The following is a 12853-nucleotide window of genomic DNA, read 5'->3' on the forward strand; positions in this document are numbered from 1 at the left end:
ATATAAAAGCACCCACAAACCTTTTCTAATTGCTATTCTTCCTTCACGAGTGCCCCTTCAGTTCCTCCTAGGCAGCAGGACAACAACTCAACAGGCTCCAAGGCCACCATCACTCACTCCTCTCACTGTTCCCAGCTTCCTTTACCTCTCACTGCAACAGATACTTCCAATCTTCCACTCTAGCGATAAACTGTTAGTGATGGCTTCACAGAGGCCTCCTGGTACACCTTCACAGACGCCTCTGCCAAGAGCACTCACTCTCTCTGGGAATGGTTCCCATCTGTCCAACATTAGATTTTCTTCAGTCATGAGCTTGATTCTTCCAAGTCACCTCTGATACTTGCTCCATTACTTGTCATGTTTCTCCGTGTAAATGTCAAACATCTGCTCTGTAAATCTTCCTTTGGGGACAGAACACACTCCCATGCCATGTGTGTGCTTCAGAGATGAGAACATGCAGTGTCCAGTCTGAGCCCAGACTTCTCACTCGTGTGAGCTTGATAAGTTATCACTAGAAAGACTGGTTCTGCATGGTTCCTTTACTTGCACAATAGAGCACAATAGTGTGCTTACATTAAACAGGAATCACAGGAGACCAGTGTTTTAGGGTCCTGTACTAAAGAGAGACACAGTACAACTCCTTATTGACAAAGACAAAACTGACTTATTGAGCTCACCTTCCAAAAATAAAGGATAAAACAAACAAAAGCCAAAGGCTCGGTGGCAGAAAGAACACGTACATAGCACACTACAGACCGTGGGCCCAATGACCATTGCCCATTAGAGAGGGAGAGAGGGAGAGGGACAGATTCTGCCTCTTATCATCTTCCCATTCTCACCTTCCAAGGAAAGCTAACTCTGGAGCAGCCAAATGGCCTTTGTCCTCTTGCTTCTGTTCTCTTTATTTTTCTCTGTCCGTAAAACAACCTTCACCTATTCAGCTATCCATCACTCATTCTGCCTTTATAGAATAAATTAGAATCGAAAACAAATTTAAGAATATTAAAATAAATCCCTGTAATTTTATACTTTCATACATGTAAGTATTGAGCATGGTGCCAGTGGTTTAAAAACATGTTTTCAATTCATAATAGAACAGGCCGTCATGTTGCTTAGGGATATGTGACTGTGCATGCTTTTCTTTTTACTGAAACTACAAGTTAGACAACTGACCACATTTAACATGTAGATATATCTAGAAATGAACTGGACAAGGCATATTTTGGCAGGCACAAAACACATTACAGGAAGTTTTGCTACCAATAATGGAAAAGTACTGCTGATTCAGATAGCACTTTTACAAAAATTATTAAGTCCTTGAAAAAATTATGATAATTTGAGGGTTCCTGAGAAGAATGAAGAATATAGGCAGGAAAATAACAAAATCCCACCAGGACAAAGCCTCTAGCACTAGATGTGATTGACCTTTGTACATCCCTTCTATGGGGCCACTCCCTATCCTGCTGGCACTAGACTTATCCAACTACGGGAGAGGGCACCAGGACTTTGCCATCATGCTTGAGGACCTGGGTTCAATTCCCAGCATGAAAATTTCCTTAAGTCTTAAGAAATGACAAATTAATCAAAGAAAAACACTGAACTATGAAAGACTTTTGCTTTCTCTAGCCTCAATGATGAGTTCGGTAAACAGAGAATATGCAAGTCTCCAGAGCAGGAGATCCTTAGATGTCTGTAAGGCCTCAAGATAGAACATAGCATAGAGGTGATTGAGCATCATGCCCTCTGGAAGCAGAGACCGCTGGTACCCGAACCAGTAGGCAGAGTTCTGAGGATGCTCTGTATGTCTAAAGTGGAGTGACAGCATCATCACTTCATCCTATGCGGTGATGGCTGTTCTCAGTTGTTCACTTGACTGCATCTGGAATTAACTAAGACCCAAGCAGCTGGGCACACCTATGTGGGATTTTTTCCTGATTAAATAATTTGAAGTGGGCAGACCCATTTTTAATATGGATCTTTAATCTGGGCCACACTTACTGGCAGCTTATATAAAGGGCATAGAAAGTGGAAGCTCATTCTCTTCTCCTGTTTGCCCCCACTCTTACTGGCAAGTCCATCCCTTTATTGCTATTAAAGCCTACTTCTTTGGTATTCTAGCATGCACTGAACACCACCTGTGATAGCCAGCCTCATGGACTGAACAACTACTGGACTTGGACCTCCTGTTGGTAGACAGCCATTATTGAACTAGTTGTACTACAGCCTTTAAGCCATTCTGATAAATCCCCATATGTGTGTGTAAGTATATGTCTATATGTTTGTTCCTTTATAAAACCCTGACAAATACATATGGTAAAGATCAAATGAGCTAATAAGACACAGCATACACTAAATAAATGCTATCTTGGCATATTGTATCTCATAAGAGTCTTTTAAGCCTTTTGGAGTCCATCACACAGTCCTAAAACCTCACCTTTTCATCCTCTCCAGGGATACTTGGTTCTGTTCTGGTGGGGGACAATTCTGTATTCTGTCAATTACGTTTTAAATAAATGCTGATTGGCCAGTAGCCAAACAGGAAGTAGAGGCGGGGAAGTGAGAGGAGTATTCTGGGAAGAAGGAAGCTCACTTGGGAGTCCTGCCCAGACCACAGAAGAAGCAGGATGTGACCTACTCTGCCAAAAAATGGTACCGAGCCATGTGGCTAACATAGATAAGTAATGGGTTGATATAAGTTAAAAGAGTTAATAAGAAGCCTGAGCTAATGGACCAATCAGTTTATCATTAATATAGACTCTCTGTGTGATTTTCTTTGGAGCTTACCAGCTGTGGGAACCGGGCGGGATAGAAACCCCAACAAGCCCAGCCATGTTACACTGTTCTATACTAATTTTTCATATTATCAATGAAATGCCCTTATTTAAACTTATTTTCAGTGGCAAATGTGTATTGGCTTAAATGTGAATGGTCTGACTATTAGTGATGCCCCCTACACTTCAGAAAACAATCCACTTAACTGTCTATGGTGCCCAGAGGTTTGCTACTTCTAAGAAAATAGGAACTACTGAACTCCATTTATTTTATTATTAGATCTAATAAAAATTTATATATGATTCAGATATTGAGATCATATACTGAACTAAAAAAAACCAAGTGTCCTCAGTTCCGCTGTTGTCCAATTTGTATCATTCTTGGGTAGGGGCTGAGGAGCTACACAGAGTAGCACCTTAGGCTCTGCACCGTGTGGAAGAGCCTGCAGGACTCACGGAGAAAGCTGGTTGGTGGTTCCAAGAACAGTACCCAGACTGAAGCTATGAACGGAGAGGCACCAAGCATGTGCACCACAGGAGGAATGGGAAACTCTGTAGGTGTGAACTCAACAGCCACGAGAAGGCAACTGTTTCTAATTTACAGTGGGAGCACAGAAGGGGAGACAACTGTGCCCCTTATGAAGGGCAAAGGCAGACTATGTGTTTTGACTTTCTGCCATCTAAATCTTCCAACCCTCATTGAATCCTAGTGTTCACTCCCTTATTACCCTGCCTGTCTTCTCAGTGCTGATAAACGTATATGTAGCTGGACACGTTAAAGATCTCTGTTTTCCCTTTTCTGTCTCCTCAAGCCTATGGTTGCCAGTGTGGAATTTTTCAGCAACTCCTTCACTGTAAACCTATCACAAGAGGGAAAGCAAGGCCTGGCAGCCAGGCCTTTGCTGATTCATGGTTGAGGTAAAAATAACTCATGCAAAAGTCTCAGCTCAAACCCACAGATCTGAGCCTCCCGGGTCCCATTCATAGTTGCCTTGCAATGTTTCTGGGTCATCAAAATCAAAATTCATTTTAAAATGGAGTAAGACATTATACAAAAAGACCCTGGAGTGAGCTACAATTATCTTTCCTGTGCAAAGTATGGTAAATACTCTTCCTAAAATTGTTGTTGTGGATGGCTGTCCCCCATGTTAGTAATGGAGAAACATCGAGAAAGCAATTTAAAAGGCAGTTATACGTGTGATAAGGTAGCCATTTCACAATGGAACAGCACTGAATACAAATGGCAGAATAAAATGCAATTATGCAAAACAGGAAGAAAGGGCACCGGGAAGAAAGTAAATAGAATAATTTGGTTTTGGGTGGGGGGCTTGCTATTTTTTTTTGTCTAGAATTAGAAATCACTTCGTATAAAAAATTCTCTGCTTTATGATCCTACCCTATAGCATCTGAATATGTCTACCAATTACTTTCCTGATCTTCCATGAGGCTGAGGAGAGGGGATGTGGCCTACATTTGACGATCACATGTACTGCTGTGGGCTTCCTAGAGGAAGTCAGTGAAATGAAGGATCGGGGCCAGGGGGGTATACTCAGAACCTGATGTGGTGAATACCCAGTGTCCTTCAGCATCAGCGGGGCAGAGGAGCGAGCCCTAGGGGCCAGCTTCCCAGTCCGAGACAACTGCTGTCGACCAGCTCTGCAGAGAACATCACCTGGGATTCTGGCTAGCCGGAGCATATGCCCTATTATCCCAACCATACATCACCTAGGATTCTGGCTAGCCGGAGCATATGCCCTAATATACCGACCATACATCACCTAGGTTTCTGGCTAGCCAGAGCATATGCCCTAATATGGTGACCGTACTGAACCCTGCTGTGGAACGACTAATGATTCTGTGAACCAGTCGATACGTGCAATTACCCTTTCTGCCTCAATCGAGGCCTACTGGGGTCACATGCCTAAAACTAAGGCTTCTGCTATGTACACCCAATGCTATGAAACTGACCTAATTGTGCACAGCCGCTGCTTTGAAGAAACTATAGCTAATATAGAGCTAAATTTTCACGGGCCAAGATATCACTTCTCTGAGTTTCTACAGATATGAATTAGGCGTATTTTTAAAGGCTTTGCTCAAACGTTCTCTTCCAGGGCTAGAAACCATACATTCAAAGTATATATTTGAAAATACATAGATTTATTTTCTTCCCAAATGTCTAAATACATTAGAATGAAAGATATATTAAAAGATGAAGAACCAGATTTAAAAAAAAGACCCCAAATTTCATTTCACCCCATGTTCCTGGCACAGGACATGGGGTAGATTACTCCAGGCAAAATTCCCCATGCTGGCTACTCATTAGCTTATTCAAAGTGGTTTTAAAGGCTCAGCCTATTTGCCAAATTGACTCCTGCCCAAATTTCCCTGGCACACAAACTACCAAACAGTTAGCTATCCTATTAGCAGTCTCAGCGGGAGCCAGCACACGCATGAGCACAGAGTCTCTGCTGGGCCTTGCAGGCCCAGCCACAGCAGTCCATGGGCCAATGTCTCAGAATCACCGAAGAGACACGCCAGTGTCAGAGAATACACACCGGAGTTGCAGACCATGAGACATTCACCTTCGGGGACTTCCACGCAACAGCAAAGCTAAGATCGAGACTTTATAAGGATAATGAACTTCTCAAAATGACAGTTTACTTTATACAGAGGGAGGTGAAGGCATTGGTTACCTTGGGGGAGGATTGAAGCCGGTAGGGGAGAGGCAGGGAGGGGAGCAGAGTAGAGTTCAATAAAAATCAATAAAAAAATTTTACTTTCTGGACTAAAGGTGACATAAAATTTTCTTGTAAAAAACTTTGGGGTTTCTTATTTTATCAATATTTCCGTTATAACAAACAGGGTAGAATACAAAATCTAAGTGCTTTCCACACATTGCAATCTGCTGGAACAGAATATTCTTTAAACACAAAAAGCAGCAATGTCCACCAAAGTGCCCTTCACTGAGACTTCACAGCCAATGAATCTGACCATAAAAGGACTCCTGTATCCCGTTATACAGAGGAGGCAGGCCCACTGGCTCGTTTTCTATGAGCCTCTCCGGGCCCATAGGACAGAAACTCTTTCCTTTCCTTCCCAGCCAGGTTGGAAATGACCCAGTCATTCAGAAACAAACAGGATGTACATTGATTGAAAAAAAAAGAGTTAGCTAAATAATAAAATCTTTCATTCAACTAACTACAAAGAGGTCTTTCATGTTCTCCTGAAAACGAAATGTTAAACTGCAGAATATAAGTAGAATTTTGAAAATAACACAGCTCACGTAATAAACGAAGACAAAATATTTTCTTAAGTTTTGATAATGCAGCAGAAAATCCAGCAGAGATCATTTGTTACTGTCCAGCCCATTGGGCACGTTAAGAACATAATTAAAATGTATCCTCTCCAAGAATTATGGATGAGACTCAGTGACATCAGCCACAGTGCACTGGCTTCAGCTTGTGTGGTTTGTGGGGAGTTCTGAAAACCTCCAGGGGCCTCGGTGGTTATTCGAGGAATTGGTAGGATTCCTTGCGACGTCCAGAGGAAACATGGTTGGTTTCCTATCAGGGAGCATTCTGCTCTCCATCCTGCCTTTTTGCCAGGTGCTTTAGTTTTCTGCCATGTAACATACTGATAAAAAGATCTGCTTTTATCCCATGTCTATAAGGAGTGTGTTGGCATTCATATGTTAATGAAAAATAGAACAACAGCAAAAACACATGATAATGTCATGATAAATATTTATAGTTAGGCATATTCAGGCTATATCTACCAGGTCTTAAATGTGAGGTGCAAGGAATCCTTTGAAAAGGACAGGAGGAAAAAATCACTGCTTTATGCTTTAATGATGACAAGGAGAAACCGTCCATTTTAATTCCAATTCTAGCAAAGAACAACAGTATCTCAGACTTCCTGAGTCTACTTAGAAAGGGAACATTGATATTAGCAGTTCATTGGAACAAAATAGGAACTTCCAACTCTTTATAGCCAACCACAGCATGTGTGTGTGTGTGTGTGTGTGTGTGTGTGTGTGTGTGTATGAGAGTGTATGTGCTATCAAATTACTCTTCTATGAAGCATGTACTCAAGTGCCAACATGAGATATGATTGTTCCTGGCAATGTTCGAGAGAACATTGAGCATCGATGACACTCCACTTGGAGCTTGTTTTCTTCTTGGCACAACAGACCTTTGGTCAAGAAACTGCCCATGGCTCAGCCACTGACAAAATGCTCAATGTCTGGACAGGACAAGCAGGGTACAAGAAAAAAGACTGCCAAACCTCGCCAAGGAGAGGTAAGATGGTTCTGAAAATTTTCCTGCCTCAGAAAGTGGTCTGTCAGTTACTCTAGGCCGTAGCCAAAGTTGGTTGCTTCAACATTGCTAATGAGAGGCTGGGTGACTGTCCTGGTAGCCAGTTGTCTCTGTCATCTCCTGCACGTTTTGGAAGTTCTTGATTACACTTTATGCCTACTCAAGTAATATTATCTCCCTTCTCAGGCCTTCAATGGGGTTGAAGATTAGATAGTTGTAGTTACCTTCCTCTTACGATCTAGCCAAGCCATTTCTAATACAAGACTTGGAGTCCTTACACTTAATATATGCTCCTTACTTAATATTGTTTATAGTGGTTGTAATTCTAATTTTTATATTTGATATCTGGTCTTAGTGTATATAGTTTTACATTGGGTTTGAAACTCTCATATTTAGACAAAACAAGGAAGTGATGGGGAACCTCCTTCAGCCAATGGCCTTTAAGAGGCTGGACCAGGTTAGGGCATGACTTAGGGAGCAAAACGCCATGGTCATGCTCAACTCAGCCTCTTCTTCTCTTGGTCCACACCTTGATGTTGGATCTTCGCTCCTGTTCCATGAGTTTTCCCTTTTAATAAAGAATAACCTTAGAATTCTCTATTCAGTTAGCTTAGGATTATTTGACTCACCTTTCTCCCCAATGGATGCATTCCCCATCATTACTCAGGATTGTTTCATCTTTCCATCCTCCTGCCTCAGCTTTTGAAACACCTGGGACTGCAGGTATGATCCACTGTGCCTGACTGCTAAGTATTTTAAATGGATTGTAGATAAACTAAGCTGGGGTTGCTTGCACATGACTGGAGGGTCATGTGAACTGTAGAAAGAACCACTGTGTGGCTAATTTCATTTCACTGCCCTAGAGAAATGAGGCCACTGTCACCAGATCCATATTTTAAATAAAATATTAAACATTCCATGAAAATATTTATTTGTCATACTTTTATGATTTGGTTATTTTTAGTTACATTATATACTTAGAAAACATACTGTATTCCTTCCTAAAAATGTAATATTAACAAACCAGCCACCATCAGAGATGGGTTCGTTGTTCCACAATGCTACAGAAAAAACAACTGCCTGTCTCAGTACCTTTTTCTGCCTGCTCTCAGCAGCGGCCAGCTGTGTGGACATCCTTTCTTGCATTTTTCTGCAGTGGGCCATGACAGCTTCAAGAATGGAGAGTGGGTTGGTGCAGACTGGCTTCTCTTTGTCACCAGCACCTGCTTCGTAGTCTCTCTGCAGTGCCAGGAAGGGGTCGTTTAGGTTAAATCTCCCGTACCGTTCCTGGATAAACACCTCCTTCCTGCGAGCCTACAACAGAATTGGAGAAATGCATTAAAGGAATAAATGGCACTAACGGAAAGATATTTAACACAGAGGTTCCGAGACTTCTTTTCGTACTCAGGGTTACTCAGGGTTAGTATAAAGGCTGACCATGTTGTCAGATGGTGAGCCAAGCCAGAAGGAGCCCACGTCTAACAAGCCTGGCAAAGCATTTGGCCTGTTTCCAAAGTTTCTTGGCAGTATAATTGAGATATTGGGTGTCCCCAAAGACCCAGATACAGAAAGCTTGGGACCCAGGGTTTGGTGCTACTGGGAGATGGCAGAAATTTTAGAACAGTGATTCTCAACCCCTCTGGGGTCCCATGACCCTTTTACAGGGGTTGCCTAAGATCATCGAAAAACATAGGTATTTACATTACAGTTCATAACAGTAGCAAAATTACAGTTAGAAAGTAGCAACAAAAATAATTTTATGCTTGGGGGGTCACCATGGCATGAACAGTACTAAAGGGGTTGCAGCATTAGAAAGGCTGAGAATCACTGCCTTAGGAGGTAGACGGGAATCAGACTACTGGGAATATGAGCTTGAGCATGGTATTAGGACCAAGATCTTTCCTCCTCCGTTCACTTCACGGGCTGACCTCCTGAGGCAACCAGGTCTCCTACATAGCAGAGTCCCACCTTGACGCACCACACCCCCATGACCCTGACCTCTGAAACTGTGATCCACAGCAAGCTCCTGCTCTTCTTGATTGTCTCAGATATTTTTGTCCTGGTTACTGAAGGCTAACACACATCACATTGGAATGATGTTTTCAGCGGTTGGAAGATTGCTCAGTGGGTTAACAGCACTTGTTCCATAAGCAGGAGGGCATGAGCTCAATCCTTACCACCTACATTATGAGCCATGGGTGCAATATGTAAACCATAACCCCACCACTGGGAGGGGCAGAGATAGCAGGATCTGTTTCGTTTCTTTTTCAGATACCCTGGCCCAAAGAGTGAGCCCCAAATTTAGGCAGAGACTATGGGAATAAGGGAATAAGGCAGAGAGCAATAGACCAAGGCTTCCAATCTCCTCCAGTGGTGTAGGAGGTTCTTCTCTATTTTTGTTGCTTTCATTGGTTGAATAAAGAAGCTGCCTTGGCCTGTTGATAGGGCAGCCCTTAGGTGGATGGAGTAGACAGAACTGAATTCTGGGAGGAAGAAGGCAAAGTCAGAGAGAGCTGCCATGGAGCCGCCTGCCATGAAGCTGCTAGGTCAGACAGGCTGAATCTTTCCCAGTAAGCCACGGCCTTGTGGTGACATACAGATTATTAGAAATGGGTTGAATCAAGATGTGAGAGTTAGCCAATAAGAGGCTAGAGCTAATGGGCCAGGCAGTGATTTAATTAATACAGATTTCCGTGTGGTTATTTCAGGGGATAAGCTAACTGGGTGGTGGGATGCAGCCTGCTGCTCTCATACAACACTCCAGCCTCTGTATAGGTACACATGAACATGCACACATACATGTCCATGTAATATACACATGGTGAGGGGAGAAAGGAGGAAGGGGAAGAAAACAGACACACAGAGGGAGAGTGAATATGAATATCCTTTACACTAAAGTTGATATAAATAGAACTTTCCCATAATACTTTATTCCTCCAAGGATCTGAATTATATAGGTAAAGCCATGAGGCTGGAGAGATGGCTGAGTATTAAGAGCACAGGCTGTGCTTCCAGAAGACCCAAGGTTGATTCCCAGCACTCACAGGGCAGCTGACAGCTGTCTCTCACTTGGGTTACTGGGATCCAATACCCTCTTCTGGCCTCCTGAGGCACCAGGCAAAAATGTGGTGCACAGACATACATGCAGACAAAATACCTATACATCAAATACATATATAGATATAGATAGATTAATAGACAAAATATTTAGAAAGTTTTTTTATAAAAATAAAAAAATTTCATGATCACTGCCAACTATACTGATATATCAAATTATTATATTGTCAGTCATACATTTCTACAATTGAAAACATTTTAGAAAAAGTCAAACTAGAATTTTTGATAATTAAAATTAACCTTAGGAAAAGTACCTCTATATTTACAGAATTTATATTTCAAATGGTAATCAAGCTAACTAACAGCCACAAATAAATTTGTTCTGTTCCTAGCCAGAAAGGCATCGTAAGGATATTTGATGAAAAAATAAAATAATCTGTAAAATTCATTTTATAAGAAAATATATTTATAAAAGTTTATCCAACTCTAAAGGCCTACAGAATAATTGAGAAAATAAAATTATGCCCTTATTGTTGGAGGGCATTAACATATATAGTTCTTGTATTCTAAGGAAAGAATGCAACCTTGTTTTACTTCAAATGTCCCATCAGTGACAAAATTAATTTCACACTTATGTAATGAACACCAAATGCAATTTTCTATAAATAGTCTATGATGGTCTGTATATAAAATGGAAAATACCAGTAGAAATATACCGAAGACTACCTACTTCCCTGATTCAGGTCATTCTGAAATAGCTACCAAAGACATTTACTAACACTGAAAAAAAACTACAATAAATCAAGGCTAATTTTCTCAAATGTCAAATATTTTCTCAAGAACTATTGCACACAGTTCCCTACTGCAGCAGAGCTGCACAGATTTTCCATTTTTAGGCGACTGTCAGCAAGCCAAACCCAGATAAACACAAGTGGCTTCACATGGGGAAATCTAACATGCTTTTTTCTAGTACCAAATTAGATTAAAAAGTAAGAAAGCATAAAAAGTTCCGTTTCCTTAAACTACCTTTCAGTAGCTTTCAGAAAATGATTTTAAATTTAAAAAAATAACAAGGTTTTGGAGCTAAAAGTTTTCATGCCTCTAGGTTCTTCAAGGCCAATTATATAATCAGTGCACAGGTTAAGTATCGCATCAGAGATGCAAGTTCAAATCCAAGTACATTACCCATACAATTGGTGTGATGCCTCACCCCTGGATAACCCTGAATAACCCTGGCTTTTCCTAATTGCCATTATTTAATGAAAGTCTTGCAGTCCTCTTTACGTCACACAGCAAGCCAAAAGTCATTATATGGGAAAGTGGCACTATGGCAGTCTCTCTCCTTTTGTCTAAGCTGCCCCATCTCTTTTTTTCCTCTGAGTTGAGAGCACTGAAGGTGGGTGCCCATGGAGATGAGGGAGCCATATGTGCCGTGACTGGTTCCTCAGCATCTGAACATGGAAACTCTGCCTAGCTTTCTTCGCAAAGTACTTGGTGATTTGAAAGGATCCTTCCTTTCCCTCCGTTGGGACTGTTCCACCCAGTTCCCTCAAGGCATTCCATGATTTAAGACACATTACCTAATCTCCAGGGCTCATTGCGAAATGTGACATTTTGTTCAAAGGCCCTGAAAAATTTGAAGGTGGCAATGTCATAGCATTCAACTAAGTGTGGAGCTCTTCTGAGTGTGGGGGCTACAAGACAGGAAGCAGGCTCAGCCTGTACTCCTTATGGTGCAGCATTGGAGATGAAGTTTCTGCTGAGGGAGGGAGGCCCATGTCTTCTCCATGCTGTCTGCTGCAGCAGGGAGGCCCATGTTTTCTGCATGCTGTCTGCTGCAGCAGGGAGGCCCATGTTTTCTGCATGCTGCCATAGCAGAGAGAAGCAGCTTCACTCCCCTGCTGTCATGCCACCTGGTATCTAGGAAATACTCATTCATCTTTATTCAAACAAGAAGTCATAGTTTCTATAAGATGACCTCAGGAGCCAACTTTCCACTTCCACAAAAATAGCTGCTGGCTCAACCCTCCCTCCTCCACCTGGCCCACCAGATCTCTAGCGTCTGCAGTGAGTCACTAAGTCGGAGTGTTTTGTATGATATTGGAGGGTGAACCCAGGACCTTGAACACACTAGGCAAGCACATTTTCATAAACTATATCCCCAGCGCTAAAAGCAAATTGAAACAAGTTCTCACTAAATTATCCAGGCTGGCCTTCAACTTGTAATTCTTCTCAGTCTCCCAACTGCCAGGAACCAAGGAATTACGGTCCTGCTCCTTCATGACCATCTAAATTGCTTCTTTCCCTGACCCAATATTTGATGGGTTTTGATTTTCTTCAGTGGTCTCTGTCTGCTGAGGAGAGAAGTTCCCTTGATGAGGGGCAAGAACAGCATCTTCTACCAATGGAGAATCAACTAAACAAGGCAAGACCAACAGCACGACTCTCGGAAGAGAAATGATGCTTTTGTAAAAATCTTACTCTAGGAGTGAACATCCAGTTCCATAGAACAGTGCCTGCCTAGCATTTGTGAGATTCTGGGCTTTCTTCTCATGCTCAAAACCAAACAACAACAAAAAAGCCTTCCTTTTTAATCTCTAACAACTACATCGATTGATATTCTTAAAGCAAATAAAATTTAAGTCAAAACTAGATTTCAATTTTTTTCTCCTGAAAATGTACATCTTGTTCATCACTTCTCCAGTTAAT

The 12853-nt window shown here is 41.8% G+C and overlaps 1 protein-coding gene across 1 annotated transcript in view; it reads right to left on the reverse strand.

The window, feature by feature from the left end:
- Cttnbp2 (cortactin binding protein 2) overlaps positions 1–12853 on the reverse strand; it is a 147437-nt gene that overhangs the window by 76849 nt on the left and 57735 nt on the right. Inside the window, exon 3 of the mRNA XM_038320642.1 lies at positions 8180–8401. Within this exon, the coding sequence (XP_038176570.1) occupies positions 8180–8401 (222 nt within the window). The remainder of the gene's footprint in view (positions 1–8179; positions 8402–12853) is intronic.

Source organism: Arvicola amphibius, chromosome 2, assembly GCF_903992535.2.
Source record: "Arvicola amphibius chromosome 2, mArvAmp1.2, whole genome shotgun sequence".
Taxonomy (NCBI): Eukaryota; Metazoa; Chordata; class Mammalia; order Rodentia; family Cricetidae; genus Arvicola; species Arvicola amphibius.